Below are 22,083 nucleotides of genomic sequence, written 5' to 3'. Positions count from 1 at the left end.
GTGAAAACAAGAATCTCTTAAAAAGATAACTCAGACAGATTTAATCATTTTAAGCATTGCAAAGTGAGATTTGTTGAAATAACGTCAGTATTGTAATTATTACATTATAGCAAAGGTGAATTTTGGGGGGGGGGGAGTCACGAAGCAGAACAGGTGATGGAACGACCACAAAAGCAGAGATTGTGTTAGGGTTTGATCAAGGACAAACAACAAACAAACAAATTAATTAATGAATTAAGTAGCTTTGAACTGTCCCAAGATTTAACAAACATTTTAATTTGTTGAGGTTGCGCGACTTTATTTAATAATTAAAATTGTGTAGGACGCATTTAAAATGTTGGACGGAGCGTCACCGCCCTCTAGTGGACCATCATTAGTTGAAGTTTGCCTTGCTTAAACCTTATGCCTCTAATTATTCAGTCAGGGAAGACACGAAACGTCACGTGTTTATCGCTCGAGTCACAAATAGAGAGTGAAAGTAAATGCTCAGGTGTTTCGCCATGTATGAATCGATTTACAATACGGAATATTGAAGTGTTTTATGGGGAGCTTTATAGCTAATGAATTTAAACGTGGCTACTTGACCGGAAAGTTGGAGGATTTGTGTGAATCTCTATGTAATTATATTTTGGTCAAGGTGAGTGCTCAGACCTCCTGATGTGTTTCGGGTTGCCTGCGGTTTATTTTAGCATTTGTGCTGACATAGAACAGACATTATTTGAATTCGAGTGAACATGCGTCTCAGGATCCTGCTTTTTAAATTTATTTCTTTATTTATTTATTGTCACATGATCCTGTTTCTCCGTCTCCCTGGATCGGCTTGACGCCATCGCCGCCCGCGTCTCAAATAGAAAGTGAAAGTAAATGTGATGTTTCGCCTTTTAAACAATTAGAACCGTTTCTTTACAATACGTATTATCGACGTTTTTAATAGGAACCGTGAATTTACCTGTAGCTACTTATAGAAAAGGCGGAACATGTTGTCGATATGTAATTAAAAATTGATCAAGGTGAGAACACAAGACTCGAGACACTGTACAGGTGACTTCTGGAAACGAGAAAAACAGGATTTTAGGATCTTGAGACGTGATAGGCCTACTTCTGTTTCTCCGACTCTCAGGATCCGTTCAGCTGAATTATGAGTCAGTGGTGAAGATCAGATTCTGTTTCATCATGGATGACTCACAAACATCCAGAGATGAAGATTTTTCTCCAGGATGCAGGTACTTTCAATAAACACTATTTAATCACTTTTAAATGATTGAAGATGGCAATATGTTGTTTGATGATAAAGACTTTTTGGACCTTACAGTAAAATTATGGTCGTCATAAAGCATTTCCTTTTTTCTGTTATAGTTTTGTCCATCAGAAGTGATCAGAACAGTACAATATTTGGAATACAGTAATTTAAAGCATTGACTGTAATCTTTTTTTTTTTTTTTTGTAGTTCAGTTCATCAGAAGAGTTCAGAACCAGAGCCCAGCTGTGTCTCTATGAGGAGTGACGAGTCTATGTTTTGGCCAATAGATTTTAAGGGTGGAGATACACAGTCTGATCTAAGGTTTAATATTTCTATAAAAATATGAACAATTATCAGTAAAATTATTTAAAAATATATGGATTATCAGAATAGTATTCTAATAATGATAAATTATTTTATTTTCATTTGATAATTTAATATATATATATATATAGTGGTGCTCACACAGAGACATATTTGTGATAGAATTCAGTTCAGTTTACAGTTTTTGTATCAACACAAATTAAGTAAAGATCATAAAGTGCTGTTTAAAATGTTTGTACGGCTGAATATATATATATATTTTTTATTTGTATACAGTAATTTAAAACATTCACAGAAGAGATTGGAACCAGAGCCCAGCTGTGTGTCTATGAGGAGGTCCTGTTCTATGGATAATATAATAAATTCTAAGAGTGGAGATACACAGACTGATCTCAGGTATAGCATTTCTTTGAAATATATGATTTGATGATGATACAGAATAAAAAAAAAAACATTGTTCTCATTAACTTATGTAAAAAAGTGATATTTATATTTTACAGTAATGAAGTCCTCAACACATTTAGATCAAATCTGTTGAAGAAGTTTCAGTGTGTTAATGAGGGACCAGCAAAGCAGGGAAACCCAACACTCCTGAATGAGATCTACACAGAGCAGTGACAGAGGTACGAGGCTTTAATGACCCAAAGAAGGAGGAATACTTCAGAAAGAGAATCAGTGATCAGAGTCTGGCCAACAGAATCATCTCACACCTGAAGTCATCAAGGAGCCTCTACATCATGTGCCACATCCCAGTGTTCTGCTGGATCTCAGCCGCTGTTCTAGAGAAGATGTTGAGTCCAGCAGAGAGTGGAGAGATTCCCAAGACTCTCACTCAAATGTACACACACTTCCTGATCCTTCAGACCAACATCAAACATGAGAAGGACTATGAGAAGAACGTGACAGATGAAGACATGATCCTCAAACTGGGGAAAGTGGCTTATCAGCAGCTTGTGAAAGGCAATGTGATCTTCTATGAAGAAGACCTGAGAGAGTGTGGCATTGATGTGACAGAAGCATCAGTGTACTCAGGATTGTGCACTCAGATCTTCAGAGAGGAGTTTGGCTTGTATCAGGGGAAAGTCTTCTGCTTTGTTCATCTGAGCATTCAGGAACATCTAGCGGCTCTATATGTGCACCTCTCCTGTACAAACCACAACATAAATGTGTTTGAGCCAATCACCAAACAGAGTTTGATATCTAAAGTTCGAAAAAATTCATCAGATGTTTCATTATCTGCTCTGCATCAGAGAGCTGTGAATGAATCTCTACAGAGTGAAAATGGACGTCTGGACCTTTTCCTGCGGTTTCTTCTGGGTCTGTCAGTGGAGTCTCATCAGATTCTCTTACAAGGACTAATGAAACAGAAAAGAAGCAGCTCTGACAGCAATGAGGAAACAGTTGAGTACATCAAGAAGAAGATCAGGACCATTAACTCTCCAGAGAAATCCATCAATCTGTTCCACTGTCTGAATGAACTGGGTGATCATTCGCTAGTGGAGGAAATACAACAGTATCTGAAATCTGGAAGAATAGCTGAAGCCAAACTCTCTTCATCTCAGTGGTCAGCTGTAGTTTTTGTGTTGTTGACATCAGAGAAGAAGCTGGACGAGTTTCATCTTGATAAATTTGTTAAAAGAAGCAAAGCTGAAAATATGAAAGTTCTTCAGATGCTTCTGCCTGTGGTTATAGAATCCAGATCAGTTCAGTAAGTAAGAAAATCAAATTGTAAAGTCAGAGAAGTCCTATAAATAATTCTGGCTTACCAGGTATTGTTTTTTTGTTTTTGTTTTTTTACATTTTTAAACATGGGCATAATAGACCAAGCAGAAATTGAGACCAACCAAGTGAATAATCAGTACATATATAAATCATATTTCACATTAAAAACATGATTTTTCAATGAATGGAGCAATATGGCAACATACTTAAAACACATTTTTTGAGGACAACTAATTTGTAAATGCTGATTGAATTCGGTCCTAAAGTTTTTGTGTGTATGTGTGTACAGGCTTATCCTCCATTGTGGGGTCCAAATGTCCCCACAAGGATAGTAAAACCTGACATTTTTGACATTTGGTTTCTGTTTCTGTGAGGGGTAGGGTTCGGGGTAGGTTTAGGTTTAGTGTATAGAAAATACTGTTAGATCTGAATAAAACAATAGAAGCCTATGGCAAGTCCCCACAAAGATAGCTATATAAATGTGTGTGTGTATTTGACCATGAAGCTGGAATTTAAAATGAGTGTTTATTGCAGTTGTTTGATTGCTTTTTTTCCAGTTCATAGTGTTTAACAAGTATGGTTGTCATCTTTTTACAGTTTAAAAGATTGTGGTGTTACAGATGAAGGTTGTGCTGCTCTGGCTTCAGCTCTGAGATCAAACCAGTATGATGACCCATACTCGGAATTTGTGCTCTGCATTTAACCCATCCAAGTGCACACACACACACACACACACACACACCCGGAGCAGTGGGCAGCCATATTACTGCAGCGCCTGCGGAGCAATTAGGGGGTTAGGTGCCTTGCTCAAGGTCACCTGAGTCGTGGGTATTGAAGGTGGAAGAGCACTGTTCATTCACTCCCCCCACCTACAATTCCTGCCGGTACTGAGACTCGATCCTTCAAGTCTGACTCTCTAACCATTAAGTCACAACTGCCTAATGGTTAGAGAGTCGGATCATATGACTCTCACACATGAAACACAATGTAAAGTATATTTGAAGTCATGGACAAGCTCAATCGGACCCTTCAATCAATATACTGTCAAAACTGTTCCATGTATTATGTATTAAGACTTATTTCTCCTGCTTGAATAAGTCTTTAGATGTTTTGTGCTCTGTGACATTTTAGACCTCAGTCCAAAGATCCATCAAACATGTCGATTTGTGCTTTAAATTTGTACTTTCTCTTTAATAATGGATTCACTGCTAAAGTGATCTGATTTGATCTGAGAGAGTGAAGAGTTTGTCATTGTTCTCTTCAGGTTGAGTAAGTGTGGTCTCACAGATGAAGGTTGTGCTGCTCTGACTTCAGCTCTGAGATCAAACCCTGAACACCTGAGAGAACTGGATCTGTCATCAAATAAAATGGGAGATTTGAAAGTGAGTCTGCTCTATACTGTACTGGAGAATCCTCACTGTAAACTGGAGAAACTGAGGTAAGACCATGGATGACTCTGACACATGAAACACCTTGTAAAGTATATCTGAAGTGTTCAGCCTCTTTCTGCTGCTGTGAGTTCAGCTGATTGAGCTGTAAATGATTGAACACATGAGCTGGTCCTCAGTAACATGATACTGCAGGACTGAGAGTCACACTGAAACACACTTTCCCACACAATCAACATTTCAATCTCTTGAATTTAAACAGACTTGAGCTAAACACAGTCAGAAATTAAAATATGGATTCATTCTTGCTAGAGATGAGCAGATCAGCTCTAACCACCCAAATCCACTGTTAAAATAAATTGGCTACCCACCACCCACCTGAAACTAAGATTTTCTCTGATTTGGTTATCCCAACCCCACCAAATCGTTACTTTAAAGCTGCAGTCCGTAACTTTTTTGGTTAAAAATGATCCGAAATCAATATTTGAGCAAGTACATAACCAGCTAGTGTTCGAAACTATCGCCTTACTTTAGCCCGATTCACAACGGTTAGCTTATAATAATATTTTCTAATTTGAGTCGTACGGGTAGGTTTTCGCGGGAAATTCGAGCATGGCACTGCGTCATTACGTCACGTCTGTAAACATAAAGAAGTTGTCCCGGCTACTAGGCTATCGCATGTGAGGATCCTGCAGGTGGCGGATAGTTTATAGCCTTTTCTCACAGCAGCCAGAATAATTAAATGTATCATTTTGGTGGCGGATTGTAATCCATAAAGGATTATGTGTTTATGAAACACATGTGAATGAAATTAAATTATATTCCAGTTATAAATATGCTTCTGATTACAGATAGCCTGGGATTACAAAGATTTGTATTTTAAAGAAAACCAGTTCGAAGGGAGCATAATTTGCTTTTTGGGTTAAAAGAATTTCTTAATATGAAATTCGAAGAGTATGAAAATTAGTTTAGACTGTGCAGAAACTGAAATCTACATGCTAATACACACTATACTCATAGTCACCAATGCTGATGTTGTCAACATTAATCATTTGAGAATAAAGTATAACAATAATAATAATTTGAACGGTTTGATGCGATATGAGCTAACTGATCTTTAGATTAAATCACCATTGGTTGCGAGATTTATTGTAATGCTTTTTTCCTCAGTTGGTCAGAACAAAAGTGGCAGACTTGTTACTTGTTCAGATGGCAATATACGGTGAAAATTCTTATTCGGGTCATATTCCAAGATGTAGGCTAGAATCTGTGATTGCGAAGTACAGTAAATATCCACACCGGTGCGGTGACTGACTGCCACACATACTCTTCAGAACATTAGATTCATCTGAGCTGGAGCCGGGCCCACTCACAACCCACGCAAGCTAGATAATTCTGCACACAGCTGCAATTCCAGGTTTTCAAACAGAGATGGCGACAAAGAGGCAAAACTTATGGCTTTGGGGGCTCGAGTCCCTGCTCTTTTTCAAAATGAATCAAAAGTGACCCTCTCATCAATTATTAACAGTAATATTGGTCAATAAACCAAAATTCATTTGAATTATAATTAATGACAATGTGTACAAAACATTAAATAACTACTCAAAATTCCTGTTTATTTTTACATCAGTCTGAGACATCGTTGCCTTAACATGTTGTTACCGGTTGCATTCGTCTTGCTCAAACAGGCTCAGATTACATTGTCAATGACAATGTGAAGTAGAATGATAATTTCTCCGTCTTATTCATAAATTGGTTGAAAATGTAACCACTGTCTGTTTTTTTTTTAAATGTGAAATGGCTAAAATATAATAATTTTAACATGTTCCATGAGGTTCACATATGATGTTAATGAAGTTTTTTGCACACACACAGAAACAAATATATGTGGGGGAAAAATTATTTTCAGACCCTCTGTCTGAAATGATCAGTTTTTAAGTTTTTAAGGCCTGTCAGTAATAATTGACCACTGTTATGATTGGCTGACATCATTGCATAGGAAACAGTATCAATGCCCACTCGCTTTTGCACAAGAGTAAGTGTTTTGCAAAACATTATCCATATAAAACTGGCATTTATTGTTTACTTACTGTTTGCAATGCAACTGTTAATATGTTAATATTTGCATCATTAATGGTTTATCACATCCACCTGCGACCTACCCGCAATTAATCCGAATGCTGTTTTTATTTACTTGGTCCGCCTGACCCACAGATTATCCGCTCTGTCCATAGATATAATTCTAATCACTAATTCTTACTGTTCATCACAATTATCATTCTGCAGCAACTCTTTGAGATATTGTTTTAAATGTGTAAAATCACACACACTTGTACAGTATACAGTATGTGGTTTACGGGGATTCTTGGCGTAATGGTGTTTATATTGTACAAACTGTATTTACCCTTACAGAAATCTTCTGGCATTTTTTGAATTTCAAAAAAACATAGTTTAGTATGTTTTTAAAGTTTTTTTTACTGGGACACAGGAAGTTTGTTCCTGTTTACGTTGTTTACACCATGTTTACGTTGTAATACCCATGTCATTAGTTTAGTTTAGAGCTTTATTAATCCCCTTGGGCAATTATTTCAGACTGTCCTGATGCTTCACATATACAACCAACACATACACTAAATACATTCAAAAATCAACTACATTTATTACATAAACGTATTGCTTCAGGCACAGAAGTAAATTTGTAACAATTTGAAGAATATCTGTTCACCCAAAAATGAAAATTAGCCCATGATTTACACACCCTCAGGGCATCTTAGGTGTATCTGAAGCGAAACGATGCGTTAGTGTAAGAAAAATATCAATTAAAAAAAATGTATAAACTGTAATCTCCAGCTTCTGGTCGCTCAAGCAGGCGAGTTCACGACGATGATAAATACACCTTTCGTATGGAATTAAATAGCAAGCACTTTGAGTGTCTTGTTGATTATATTTATTTTCATATAAAAGCAACAGAACTGAAATTATATCATGTTTATTAGCAACACAGCATGTAAGTGAGAATAACGCGATATCTGTCTTTGATCTCGTTGGTATCTGTTCCACTTCGAGAGGTCAGAAATGTCCGTCTTGACTGCGCTTATTTCACTCCTCCCCTCACTGCAGCCGCCTACTCTCGCCTTCATTTCAGGCGAGGCGAGGCGCATCTCAAACAAGCCTAAGGTGTTCGAGCGTATGATGTAAGTGTAGCAGAAGATGCAACGTAAGCTCCGGGGAGAGAGTGACGAACGCGGAAGCAGAGAGGAGAAAGCAAAAATGTCAGAGGATTTCGACATAAGGCAAGAGGAGAATGAGTTTTTTGCCCAGCCATATTTGTTTGACCCAGGAACTCCGCGAGACGGAGGAGGCTGCAGCAGCAGCGGCACAAACTACAGATGTAGTTCACATGGTTTCCCTGTGCTGTAAACAAAACCTGGTTCTCGTGAGACTACACTCTTCTCCCCGGAGCTTACGTTGCGTCTTCCACTATGCCTACGTCATACGCTTGAACGCCTTGTTGTGAACTCACCTGCTTAAACGACCGGAAGCTGGAGATTACAGTTTATACATTTTTTAAAAATTTATATTTTTCTTACATTAACACAATTTTTTTATAATTGCATCCGTATTTTGATCAAACTTCAACCTGTTATCAATAATCATTCCTAAATACTTGTATTCCTCTACTACATCCACCTGTGTGTCGTTAATGACCACCTGTTGAAGTGCAAGTGTTTTCTTACTAAAACTGATGATCATCTCTTTAGTTTTTGACACATTTAGATCAAATGTTATCCTATTACACCACAAAATAAAATCATACAAAACTGAACCCAAAAAAGCCACACAAAAGCTCCACTATTTTCCAGATGTCGACAGGAGCATATAGCAAAAACAGTTTTGCATCATCTGCCTCTTCCAGCGCGATATGCAAACTGGAACGGATCTAGGACTTGTCCAGCAACCGTCATCATATGCTTTTTGATCTCTTTTTCAAAAGCCTTCATGACCAAAGAGGTCAAGGCAATAGGACGGTAAACATCAATGCCTAAACATAGCACCTAATGAATCTGAGGTGGTACAAGTTGTAGCTCTTTGGAAATTCCCAGTTCACAAGTTGTAATTACGAGTTCTACGAAGACATGAAGGCTTTTTACAAGTTGGTATCTCGTAATCACGGTAATTATGGCATTAACAAACCTTCAGTTCTTCAGGAATATTGCAAGCAGGATCGACAGAACCGGTGTTGTGCCCAGTTCTGAGTTTAGAGATACAGTGGGTACGGAAAGTATTCAGACCCCCTTAATGTATTAGATCAAAAGGGTGCTTCTACTAAATACTGAGCAAAGGGTCTGAATACTTAGGACCATGTGATATTTCAGTTTTTCTTTTTTAATAAATCTGCAAAAATGTCAACGATTTTGTGTTTTTCTGTCAATATGGGGTGCTGTGTGTACATTAATGAGGAAAAAAAATTAACTTAAATGATTTTAGCAAATGGCTGCAATATAACAAAGAGTGAAAAATGTAAGGGGGTCTGAATACTTTCCGTACCCACTGTATGTGTATAGGGCTGCACGATTATGACAAAAATCAGAATTGCGATTATTCCCTTGAAATTGTAATTGCGATTTATTAATTACGATGATCACAATTTACAGTGAATGATGTTTTGATTAGCTTTATACCATTTTTTGAAGCAAATGCATGCCACATTTTTATATGAAAATAAACAAGCTGAAAACACTCTTCCTGAAAAACTTTTATTGCTTTTCTATAGCATTAAGCTTCAAATGTCAACTATACGTTGGTTTGGATTCTTTAAATAAATAAAAAAAAAAAAATATGCATGGTATTATAATGTTGGAAAACTAAAATTTAAAACAATGGGGGAAAAAACCTTAAGGTAACCTGTAGAAAAAAAACACACACTTATGCACGCAGAATAATGTAAGTGGACTTTTTTTTATTTTTTTTGTAATTGCGCCTTTGAACGATTACGTAATTATGTAAATGCAGCCATAGTATATACACATTTGTGTCCTCATACACCATGTATTCACACACACTCACACACATATACACACACACAAATCACAATCAATATCAATGCCATACATGTTAGCACAAAATGTTATAATAAAATGTTAAATTCAGATGTTTTATGATCATATTTTGTGCTCTGTGACATTTTAGACGTGAGTGATCAATCAATCAAAAATGTTGATTTGTGTTTTAATTGTGTACTTTCTATTTAATAATGGATTCACTGCTAACTGATCTGGGGTGCGTTTCCCAAAAGCAACTATGGTCGCAAGTTCTGTCATTACCAATAGATTTCAATGGAACTAACTACCATAGTTAGCTAACGATGCTTTTGGGAAACGCACCCCTGATCTGAGAGAGTGAAGAGTGTGTCATTGTTCTCTGCAGGTTGAGAGATTGTGGTCTCACATATGAAGGTTGTGCTGCTCTGACTTCAGCTCTGAGATCAAACCCTGAACACCTGAGACATCTGGATCTGTCTGGGAATGAACTAGGAGATTCAGTGAATCTGCTCTCTTCTGTACTGGAGGATCCTCATTGTAAACTAGAGATACTGTGGTAAGATCACATTTCTAAGACTAAAACCAGCTTGTAAAATAAATGTTTAGTAAACTCACTAAATCTCAGAACAAATGACTCTGATGACTAAAGATTATGTTAATTTCATCCATCTCCATCACATCTGCTCACATTCTGCTCCTGTTTTTGACCCACCAAACATTTACTGGAGCTTCTGGTAGTTTGATTAATACTTCTCAACTTACTCCTCTCCTTTAAAGGTTCATTTTCATTTTGCTTACTTGTTCTGAAATCCCATGAGCTCATTGTGTTCTCATAGATGTCATAAAGCATGGCATGAATTGAGGTGAAACTGTGAAATACATTGGATAGCTGGAAGCCTTTGCCGCTATTGTGAACGAGCAATCTGAACAAAAAGCTAATTCTTAGTTCTGATTGGAAAACTGGAGATTTAACATGAATGTTCAGATATCATTATTGTGTAAAAGAGTGAGCCAGAGCCTATGTGACTTACTGCAGATGACGACTAATTCAGAGGTTTAGAGTTCAGCAGTCCTCACATATCCTGAGCAAAGTATTATTTAAGAAAATAAAGACAATAAAAGCTCCATAGACCATAAAGCTGGAGGTAAATGTGAGGAAAAGAAGCTCATTAACATCATCTCAGTGCATGTGTAGACAATAGTTCTTACATGGTACATTAAAACTGTTAATATTTCATTACATTTTTATTCAGTTTATAAGCTGCCAGATGAGACCAAACACAACAAAAATGTGTTTGATTACAAAAGTTAATAAATGTTATGCAATGGGGAACATGTGGGTCCTGTGAAGCAAATGTCCTCCTGTAGGTGTTTATTAGAGGTACACATCATGAGAACGCAAGGCAGTTCATTCCATTTTTGGAACCTTTTTTTTTATTATTATTATTGATTTCCAACATATAATATAAAGGTACTGAACAAATATAAACTACAACAAAGAAATAGAAAATATACAGTATAATATAAATAATACAGGTAAAAAAATTTGTGTATAATAATAATAATAAAAAACTAAACAGAAAAAAGAACAGGTATGTGTCAGGGTTGTGGATGAAGGGATGATGCAAGGACTCAGTAGTGCAGAGTAATGGGCTTTTAATAGTAAAATAAAACCAAACAATCAACAAAAACTACCCTGTGGCAGTGTTGCCAACTGCTTTCAATTGAAAGTAGCTAAAACCGGTAGCTAAATGTCACTAGATGACATCACAATGGCAAATTCACTGATCTATATAAAGATGAACGTAGATCAGTGGGCAAGATGAGAACTTAGATAAGGTTTGTCCAAGCAGTTGCTATATTTGTCCCTAAACTTTTGAAAAAAGTCTCAAAAGGGGCGGGGAAGTCACTAAATCTAGCTACAAAGTAGCTAAATTGGCAACACTGCCCTGTGGGGGAAAACAGGCTGGCAAGGCAGGATCACGACACTAGCCCAGGACTTCAAACACAAGGACAATAAATAGGGCGCAAATGAGGAGGGTAACGAGGGAACACATGTGGGGCAAATTAACCAATAATCAGGTAACAAGACGGGTGGGGTCAAGACAATTGACATGAGAGCACATGGCACACAGGAAACAAAGACAAAAGCCATGTGCTCACACAAAACAATCACAAGCCATGTGCTTGAACAAAACAAGACATGAACACGCCAACGTGATCTCATGATAATTCGTATGTATTTTACGTAACGTGATTCTATAAAACGTACATTTACTTACGTTTTTACAGGCACTAAAATGTACAATACTGACATATTTTCAGCATCTAAACGTACAAATACTTACGTATTTTCTGCATTTAAGCGTACAAAATTGACGTATTGACGACACCTAAAAATGAATCCTTATGAATATTGAAATCGCGGCATTAATTTTATTAGTTTTTAGTTGTCATATGAATTAGCTTGTTTTCAATTGCGTTATTAAATTGTTTACTTATGTGTGATTTCTGCTGCCAGCTCGTTTCCAAGAATATGCCTACATAATGTTAAACAAGACTTCACTTTAAATCTTAAAATAAATAACATTTCTGCAATCGTTTAACCTTTACTTGTCATGTAATGTTTACGTTGATTGTCATGGGCCACAAAAGGCGTTTGTTCCCAACATGCTGTGACTAACAATAGAAATATAAAATACACCAAAAACGCAACATAATTACGAAATGAAACACGCTCATTGGCTCTCGCCTGCATTCGTCACAGATTGCGACATGCCGTGTTTCTGGTGAGGTGTGTTTGAATGATGCGCGAGTGCCTTCACGAGTTCATGGAGTGGATCGGGAAAATTATCTGGACATATTTTCAGCGATTAACAACATAAATTCTGCTCTGGATCACACAAACCTACTTTATTCCGCCAGAGAGTACTGCGGGTGCAACGCATCGTAATTTGGATTACTTTTGGTGCTGCCTGGCAATTTGACTGGCTGGCAGGACAAGGCACACGACAGAGATCATCCGATGACAAACTGGCACGGGATTGCAAACACAAGGAGAATAAATAGGGAGCAAATGAGGAGGGTAACGAGGGAACACATGTGGGGCAAATTAACCAATAATCAGGTAACAAGATGGGTGGGGTCAAGACAATTGACATGAGCACATGGCATACAGGAAACAAAGACAAAAGCCATGTGCTCACACAACAAAACACAAGCACATGGCCAGCCAAACAAATCACAAGCCATGTGCTTGAACAAAAAGACACGAACACGCAGCTAATGAGAAAACTCATAAGCTGCGTGTTCACACAAGACAACAAGAAAAGCACGTGGCTGAACACAAACCGCGTGCTACACAACACACGTGGACAGAAGCGCGCACGGCCGAGCGAACTCGAGACCGCACGCTCCCACAACAGACAGAACATGGAGCGTGAGTGTCCGGACCCCGACACGAAATAGAAACTCAACCAGACATGAGTGCCGGGATCTGAACACCATGCTCCAACATGAAACGACACGCAGACGAGAGCGCACGTGCAATATATTGGGAATATTATACCTTTGAAGAAATTCAATGTAGGTATACAGGTGTCCATTTTCATTAAATAACTGTTTAACAAATATAATACTATTGTCTACCCATTTTTGAAAAAACTAAGTTTTATGTTTAAACATTATATACTGTACCTGTTATTCCAAATTATACATTTATTTGGAGAGAAATTATGCTTATATATAAGCATCCGTGAGAGTAGCACCTGCTTCTGAAAATTACTTAATCTAACTGGAATCTTACTTATTTCAAAGTTGCATTGCAACAGAAAAGCAACACCACCCATCTTTTTTTTTTTAAAGATTAGATTAGGAATTAAATACCAAATTTTATTTTTATATTGAAAGTAATTCTTGATCCATCTATTCTTTAAAAATGCATTTGATGTGCTGAAGTCGAGCACATTTAAGCCTCCATTACCAACCGAATTAGTTAAGGTACCTTTTTTTAATGTAATGAGATCTATTTCTCCAAATTAAATTGTAAAGATTTTTATCTATTTCTTTAATGATGTTATTAGGGACTTCTAGTGAAATAGCAGGATAGAGCAGACGAGATAAACATTTATTTTTTGATAAAAGAATTCTATCGTTCATCGACAGGTCTCTCATTAACCATAAATTAAATCGATTTTTAACTTTTTGAACCACAGGTTGAAAATTAAGCTGTCCCCTTTCCCTTTCCTTTTCATCATTACATATTTTGATTCCTAAATAGGTAACAACATTCTTTACAGGGATGCCATTAATATCAAGAAGTTCACCATTTTTCAGAGGGAACAACTCACATTTGTTTAAATTTAATTTTAACCCTGAAACCAATGAAAAGTCATTCAAACAATCAATCACATTTTTAATTTCTAATGAATCTCTAACAAATATTGTTGTATCATCTGCTAATTGACAGCATTTTATTTCTCTTTCTAAAATCCTGATTCCGTGAAAATTATATTTGTTAATGTAAAGAGTCATTGTCTGGGTTACAAGTAAAAATAAAAAAGAAGATATTGGGCATCCCTGCCTTATGTTATGCCTCTTTCTAAGATAAATCTGGGGGTAGTGCCATTTGCAAGTTTTACTGAGCTATTACACCCATTATATAAAGTATAAATGGCCCTTTTAAAGAAATCACCAAAGCCAAAAAAATCCAAAATCTCAAACATAAATTTGTGGTTAACGGTGTCAAATGCTTTATAAAAATCTACAAAAAATATAAAACTTTCACTATCAATATACTTAATTATAATCAATTAAATCTAGGACCAAACGAATATTATTACTTATATGTCTGCCCTTCATGAATCCTGATTGGCAATCATCTATAATTTGCTCTAAGCATTTTTTTAATCTTTCTGCAAAAATAATGGAGATCACCTTAACAAATCGTTATTGAGTAATGTAATAGGTCTCCAATTGTCTATTAGGGTAGTGTCCTTATTAGCTTTTGGTATCAGACTAATCAATCCCTGACATAATGATGGAGGTAACTCACCACGTTCTATAGCTTCATTAAACACACATAGTAAAAACTCAGATAATTGTTCTTGAAATTCCTTGTAAAATTCGCTGACCAAACCATCATTACCGGGAGATTTATTGTCTTTTAATTTACTGATCCCAAATCTAACTTCTTCTATAGAAATATCTTTGTCGCACGACATCATACTATCCTGATCTATACATTTGGCATTTGCTTTAATGCTTTCTAAAAAAAAAAAAGTCTTGTATTGCCATAATCTTCTTTGCTATATAACGTCTGATAAAAGGTTGATATATAATTATACATTTTAACATAATCTTCAGACACCTCCCCATTTATATTAAGTTTTAATACAGAATTCAGCTCAGCATTTATTTTTTCTAAATTAAAAAAGTACCTGGAGTTTTTCTCCCTTTCTTCAAGCCATTTTCCTCTAGACCTTACAAATGCCCCTTTGACTTTATATTCATACATCTCATCTAATTGTAACTGTAATTCAAATAACCTGAGTTTGTCCTGCTGATTCATTACATGAATACTTGTCAAATTAACTATCTCTTTTATTACTTGTTCCTCTCTAGTCCTTTTAGACTGTGCTATTATTTTTCCTCTAACAATAACTTGCTTCCTTATAAAGTACTTCATGTACTCCCAATTGGTACCATACTTACTTGAACTTTTTGCATTGTTCCAGCAACTCAAAGTAATATTTTTAACTTCCTTTTTAAACAAGTCATCTTCCAATATTGCCTTATTTAATTTCCAGTGTGTTTGTGTTCTTATATTTTTATTAGCATTTCCAGATAAGTCAATAACTAGATAAATGACTTTATGGTCAGTAAGGACAGATGTTTCCACAGTAACCTGGCTTACTTGATTTTCTAATACACTGGATATGAGCCAAAAGTCTATTCTAGACTGTTTACTCCTGTCACTAGAACACCATGTAAATTCTTGTTTAGTTGGGTTTCTGATCCTCCAAATATCGATTAAATCCAGTCCTAAACACAAATTATGTAATTAATTGAAATTATTTAAACTATTTCCACGAGGAGGAATACAGTCTAAATTAATATCCCAAATAGAATTATAATCTCCTCCAAGAATTAGTTTAGCATCTGGATGTTTCAAGATGTCCAAGGACTGTCCAAGATGTTTCAGATTCTTTCTTCAAATTCTTGTAGTAAACTTGTATTCCTTACAGCACTGTTCGTTGCATATATATTCCCTAATACAAAATATTGCTGGTTGAATTCGACAATCAAAATGACCCATCTGCCCAAAGAATGTGAATAACTTTTAACAATTTTTCCTCTAAATTTACCCTTCAAAATTGCAACACCTGCAGAATGATTGCTACCATACGACATCCACATATCGTTTCCCCACTGGCTCTTCCAAAACTGAAAGTCTGATTCAGATGCATGTGTCTCTTGGATGAAATAACAATCGCAAAAATATTTTCTACAAAACAAAAAGATTGCTTTTCTTTTGAGTAACTTTCTCATACTTCTAACATTAAGTGAAAAAACAGCGAGTGAACACATACTCACAGAAGAACTTCAGAACAGAAGTTTACATCTCCGAACCCCGCATAACATTAATGTTCACCTGATGGCATACTGTAGGCATTTGTAAACTCGAGTCAAACATAAATGTCATTGCCTACTTCACAAAAATCTCCTTCCCATCCACAAATGCTCTGGTCCCAACAAAATAAGCCCTCCTGCCTTCTTTTCGTGCAGCTTCAACACTTGGCCACAGCTGACTCCTGGTCTCTTTATCAACTGCCGTCAGATCTTCAGCAAATCTCAACTTCTTTTCTTTCAAAAAACTGCTTTTCTTTGCACTTTTCCACAGCAAGTCTCTGATATGCCTGGATCTGAACTGGAGAATCACAGTTCTTGGCCTCTGGTTCACATCGAGCCTCCTTCCCACACGATGAACCACGTCAATTTCAGCAGCGAACTTTCCCTTTTCCTCTGGCAGCACTGCAGCGCAGATGTCCACGACCTTCTGTTTAATGTCTTCGCCTTCATGTTCGGCAAGACCATGAAGCCTCAAGTTCCAGCGCCTTCTATATCTCTCCATTTCGTTCACTTTAACTTCCAGATCCAATGTTATCTTGTCATGGGTAATGCTCGATGTTTTCAGTCCAGTCAGATCTGCTTTGATGTAATTGATCTCACGAGACAAGAATTTCGGTGGATTTCTGGAGAGCCTCAATCCCGTCAGAGTTCTTTTTAATAATTTTTTTTCCAAACCGTCAGCTCTTTCGTTAATTTTTTCTGTCAGCATTCTGACGATGTTATTTTGCAGGTCGAGGAGGGATGGCTCGTTCTTTGATTTCTTTGAATCGGGGGTATGCGGAGACGAATCAAGTTCTGTCAAACCTTTAGAAAGCAAAATTTCACGTTGCTGTTGGATTTGTGCACCTCCGCGATTTCCTGTTCAGCATCCATCCACACCTCTTGAGGGTCTTTCTTGGAACTTTGTCTCTCTTTGCGTTTTCCAGCCATAGCTTGCAGTGACGTCAATTAGCTTGCATGTTAACGGCGATTAAAACTTATTGATGAGATATATTTACAACAACAAATACAGCTCAAAAGTGGAGTAAACAAGATTACAGAGTTATTATTCGATCAGGTTAATATAATTAATACAAAGGGTGGGAATTGGGAGAAGAAACTTCTCGACCTCACAGATTAACATCCTCCACGGTCGCCATCTTGCGCGCCCCCCATTTTTGGAACCTTTCTTTGACTGAATGCTCGTTGCGGTGACGTCACGGGACGCGTCTAAGCCCAAAATCTGCGACAATTATGAAAATTTGCGAGCTCTTGCGAAAATTGCTGAGTTTGCTTCATTTTGCGATAAATTCAGCGATCGCAGAATTGTAAAATCCTGGAGGGACTGGCGCAAACGCTCTCCTTCTTAAAAAGTAAAATTATTATATACTTCCAATGCTTCATCACCAACCACATGAAGAAATAATGATGCATTCATTTTCTCTGACTTAAGATCTCCATCAACTGCAGATAAATACAGCAGAAATGTTTGTTTAAATCGTCTCCAATTTTCAGCAACATTACCGGAGAGTTGGAGCTTCGGGGTGGCTTTAATCCTTCCATCTCCTCAGTGTTGTCTCGTCACATGTGTGCATGTAATCCGCAAACTTTTCTTCTCTACTCTTTTTGTATATTCCACACGTTCCTTTAGCTCCACCACTTCTGACACCGTTTTGCTCATGGTTCTACCTTTTAGTAAATAAACTCCACATGCATTGAAATGGAACTTTTATTTAAACACTTTTATTTAACAGCAGCAAAGCTGCCAACACACACACTATAGGCCATCTCTGATCACATGTGCACATGCGCCAACATATATCAGACAGAGTTGCCACAACTAATTAGAAACAGCACTTACTTACATCTTACTTACAGCACTAACATAAACATGCATAAATCTCATTCTACCAGCAGCAGTATGTGGCAGCGCTTGTCATTATATCTCCTCTCCTGCTCTGAGACCAGAGACAATAACAAATTACACTGGAATGACAGTTCACTTTGTGTCATGTTCTCTCCAGGTTGTGTGATTGTGGCATCACAGATGAAGGTTGTGCTGCTCTGGCTTCAGCTCTGAGATCAAACCCTTCACACCTGAGACAACTGGGTCTGTCAGGGAATAAACTAAGAGGTTCTGGTGTGAAGCTGCTCTCTGATCTGAAGGTTGATCGACATTATGAACTGAAAGTATTTTTCTATTGTGAGTATATTTTTATTTGAAGCTTTTAAATTGGCCCAAATTTAGGAACAGGACTCATACACTGATCAGCAACAACATTAAAACCACTGATGGGTCAAGCGAATAACACTGATTATATTGTTACAATGGCACCTGTCAAGGGGTGGAATATTAGTCAGCAAGTAAACAGTCACCTCATCAATTACATATTTGGAATCAGGAAAAATGGGCAAGCAATAAGATATAAGTGACTTTGACAAGGGCCAAATAGTGATGGCTAGATGACTGGGGTCAGAACATCTTCAAAACATTCTCATATGTGACTGTCTGTGTGTTTTATTGTAGGACTCTCAGTATTTAGACGTTTCCTCAGGATCAGCTGATGGTGAATAAGGAGCCGCTACAGAGACACACAGTCACACAATCAACAGAGACTCAAGAAACACACAGTGGTCACACTGAATTCACATCATTTTCTTGTTTGTATCTTTTGTGGGTCTGTTCTTTTGAATTGCTGATGTCATCATATTTCCACAATTATGTGTTAAGGCATCTGCACACAGCCAAGGCTGCTCAAAATTCGATGTAATACAGCATAAAAGCCAGACTAATATTTGTCTCCGTGTAAATGCGTTTATGCCACCTCTGAGCAGCATTAAACAGTCTGCGTAAAGACACATAAATGCCACCTGAGAAGTGCTTCTGTGCCACCTTTGCAGTATCAATTTGGCATCAGAGGACCTGAATTACTGTATTATTTGGAGTTGTTTTGAATTTGCTGTATTGGTTACAATGTACACTCAATAACACTCAGTATACACAAGCATGTGAGAATGAGATCAATTGATGAATAACACTTTATTTTTACATATTAACTTTCAGTGTATATTTAGTATAACATGACAAGTTTTACATTAGAGAGCATGATGAGCCTGACTACTGAAGAGAAATAAATATTTTAAATGTTATATTTTTTTACCTATAATATAAACTTCTGCATAACATTTTATTGTTTAGCTATTTTATATATGCCAATCTATTTAAATGATCTATTAAAGTGGACAGATTACTGAAATGTTTCCTTTTTTGGTTGAATACTGCTTATTAAACTGGAGTCTTTGTCTAGATGTATCTATTCTGCACGATCCTTCCCTTTTCTGACAAGAAAATAAAGTTAGTAAATAATGGCAGATTTTGGTTTTGTGTTTGCAGAGGAATTTTAATAATGTAGGTAACATTTATTTTCTTTTGTAGTGTGATTTCTTTATGCACTTGAATGATCTGGTTTTCATGGAATCATTCCATACTTTAAGTTACTGTATAGTTAACATTCACTCCACATACCTATTTGGAATAACTGCTCTATTGTATTTAGAATAAAAAACTTTTTTTGAAAGATTGGATGGAAAATAGGAGACCCAATAGTTAATAGAACACACCATTTGGCTCGAAGTTTTGTATATTTTCACTTTCCTTTTTGGATTTTGGAACAAACCGTTACAGCTTCAGATCACAAGGTGTTGAATCACTGAAAATTTGTATTTGTATGAAGTTAAAACAGAATAAAAACATCTAACAAATAAACCAAAATTGAACAATGCCAAATTTGTGTGTTGTAGTAATTAGATAATATTACTGAATACAGATATTACAATAAAAATACTTAGGTGTGCAGGCTCCCGTTTAGATAGGAAAGACAAGAAATATGTGTCCTGTCATATCTTAATTTAAATATGCTTCAGTCAGACTGAAGGTATCGAGCGTCACCCTGAAATACTCAGAGCAGTTGGTGAACATGCTTTACAATGATGTTTTAATGCAGTTCATTTCTCTATAAATTATTTCAATATCGGGACTTGGATATAATTCCATTGACAGAGTTTTAAGTGATTTTGGTGGCTCTGTAAGTTTAACAGTTTATGACATGTTTTTTTTCACCTGAAACTTAACCTTGTCGCAGTTTATTTGTATCAATGGATTTCGGTGGACTAAACATTTAATATTAGTTTGATATTCATCATTTAATCTTTAAATTGATGTCACTTTATTACTTTAATCTACGTACTTTGTATCAGAGAGCTGTATTTGATTACACACCCATAAAAGACCTGTCATCACAACAGTCAATCATTGGTGATTATTTGTTATAATAAAAGTATTATACTGTATTATTATGACTGTATGTGCTGTTAATATACATGTCATGTTTAAACCCCATTCAGGTGCTCTTCTATAAACCATGGGTAAAAAGAAGGGGAAAGGCAGAAGTCCTCGAGCAGACAGCAGCACTGAGACAGCAGGTACATGTATGACAGCTGCCCTGAGCAATGAGATGCTGACAGTGATTTTAATCATGAAACCTCACACACGATTCTCCTGCTGCTTTGTAAGGGGTTTACTGCACTCACATCCGTAAATGAACTTGCCAGTTTGTGATTGCTGTGACCGAGCCAATGAGAGTAGTTGTGGGCGATACATGTAGCCACGCCTCTAGAGGCAAGAGGCAGTGCAGAGTTTGACCCATAGTCTAGACCAGGGGTCACCAAACTCGGCCCTGGAGGGCCAGTGTCCTGCAGAGTTTAGCTCCAATCCTAATTAAACACTCCTGAACCAGCTAATCAAGGTCTTAGGTATACTTGTGTTGAGGCAAGTTGGAGCTAAACTCTGCAGGACACTGGTCCTCTAGGACCGAGTTTGGTTAATCTTTAAATTGATGTCACTTTATTACTTTAATCTACGTACTTTGTATCAGAGAGCTGTATTTGATTACACACCCATAAAAGACCTGTCATCACAACAGTCAATCATTGGTGATTATTTGTTATAATAAAAGTATTATACTGTATTATTATGACTGTATGTGCTGTTAATATACATGTCATGTTTAAACCCCATTCAGGTGCTCTTCTATAAACCATGGGTAAAAAGAAGGGGAAAGGCAGAAGTCCTCGAGCAGACAGCAGCACTGAGACAGCAGGTACATGTATGACAGCTGCCCTGAGCAATGAGATGCTGACAGTGATTTTAATCATGAAACCTCACACACGATTCTCCTGCTGCTTTGTAAGGGGTTTACTGCACTCACATCCGTAAATGAACTTGCCAGTTTGTGATTGCTGTGACCGAGCCAATGAGAGTAGTTGTGGGCGATACATGTAGCCACGCCTCTAGAGGCAAGAGGCAGTGCAGAGTTTGACCCCTGGTCTAGACCGTGGGTTTGACCGGATCAAGCTGAAATGGTGGTTAATATTAACTGACACTGATGAGGCAGAAACGGTATACATAGACACACGTAGTCGATTTCTAGAAAACCAAAAAGCCAAATGCAGGTAATTTTCTGTTCGGCAGGTGAATGTCGCAGTTTCACATGTCTGACCAAAGCCCGCTAGTCCCATTATCACATAATTTTTTTATATTCAGACCCTTCTACCGTTTTACACATTGAGAGATTCTTTCACCAATGCATAACTTATATTTTTACTCTATATGTTTTTAATATTATTAATTTAAAGTCATGTGCATATTTTCATTTAGCAAAAGTCTTAATAATAATTATTATTATGGTTTTTTTTTTTT

General features: G+C 36.9%; 2 protein-coding genes across 2 annotated transcripts; both read left to right on the top strand.

Moving 5' to 3' along the window:
* Positions 1–2,221: 2,221 nt before the first annotated feature.
* On the top strand, positions 2,222–4,461 carry LOC107669854 (protein NLRC3-like). The gene is made up of 3 exons (XM_016462281.1): positions 2,222–3,272; positions 3,884–3,912; positions 4,418–4,461. Exons 1-3 carry the CDS (start codon positions 2,302–2,304, stop codon positions 4,459–4,461), a joined length of 1,044 nt encoding a protein of 347 aa, XP_016317767.1. The 5' UTR covers positions 2,222–2,301.
* Positions 4,462–4,574: 113 nt separating this feature from the next.
* Positions 4,575–19,654, top strand: LOC107669891 (ribonuclease inhibitor-like). The gene is made up of 4 exons (XM_016462323.1): positions 4,575–4,724; positions 10,102–10,272; positions 18,350–18,528; positions 18,853–19,654. Coding segments are annotated over exons 1-4 (423 nt in total). The 5' UTR covers positions 4,575–4,653; the 3' UTR covers positions 18,855–19,654.
* Positions 19,655–22,083: the final 2,429 nt, after the last annotated feature.

Source organism: Sinocyclocheilus anshuiensis, unplaced genomic scaffold (genome assembly GCF_001515605.1).
Source record: "Sinocyclocheilus anshuiensis isolate Anshui unplaced genomic scaffold, SAMN03320099.WGS_v1.1 scaffold272, whole genome shotgun sequence".
Taxonomy (NCBI): Eukaryota; Metazoa; Chordata; class Actinopteri; order Cypriniformes; family Cyprinidae; genus Sinocyclocheilus; species Sinocyclocheilus anshuiensis.
The sequence above is the reverse complement of the archived record's forward strand: the minus strand, read 5'-3'. Positions and strand labels throughout refer to the sequence as shown.

Bases quoted from the DNA above. Each gene is read 5' to 3' on its own strand.
- LOC107669891 (XM_016462323.1), top strand. From the start codon at position 4,654: ATGGGAGATTTGAAAGTGAGTCTGCTCTATACTGTACTGGAGAATCCT. The intron at 4,725-10,101 runs GTAAGACCATGG...TGTTCTCTGCAG, and splicing joins TGTAAACTGGAGAAACTGAG to GTTGAGAGATTGTGGTCTCA. The intron at 10,273-18,349 runs GTAAGATCACAT...TGTTCTCTCCAG, and splicing joins TGTAAACTAGAGATACTGTG to GTTGTGTGATTGTGGCATCA.
- LOC107669854 (XM_016462281.1), top strand. From the start codon at position 2,302: ATGTGCCACATCCCAGTGTTCTGCTGGATCTCAGCCGCTGTTCTAGAG. The intron at 3,273-3,883 runs GTAAGTAAGAAA...ATCTTTTTACAG, and splicing joins ATAGAATCCAGATCAGTTCA to TTTAAAAGATTGTGGTGTTA. The intron at 3,913-4,417 runs GTTGTGCTGCTC...GTGACATTTTAG, and splicing joins TTGTGGTGTTACAGATGAAG to ACCTCAGTCCAAAGATCCAT.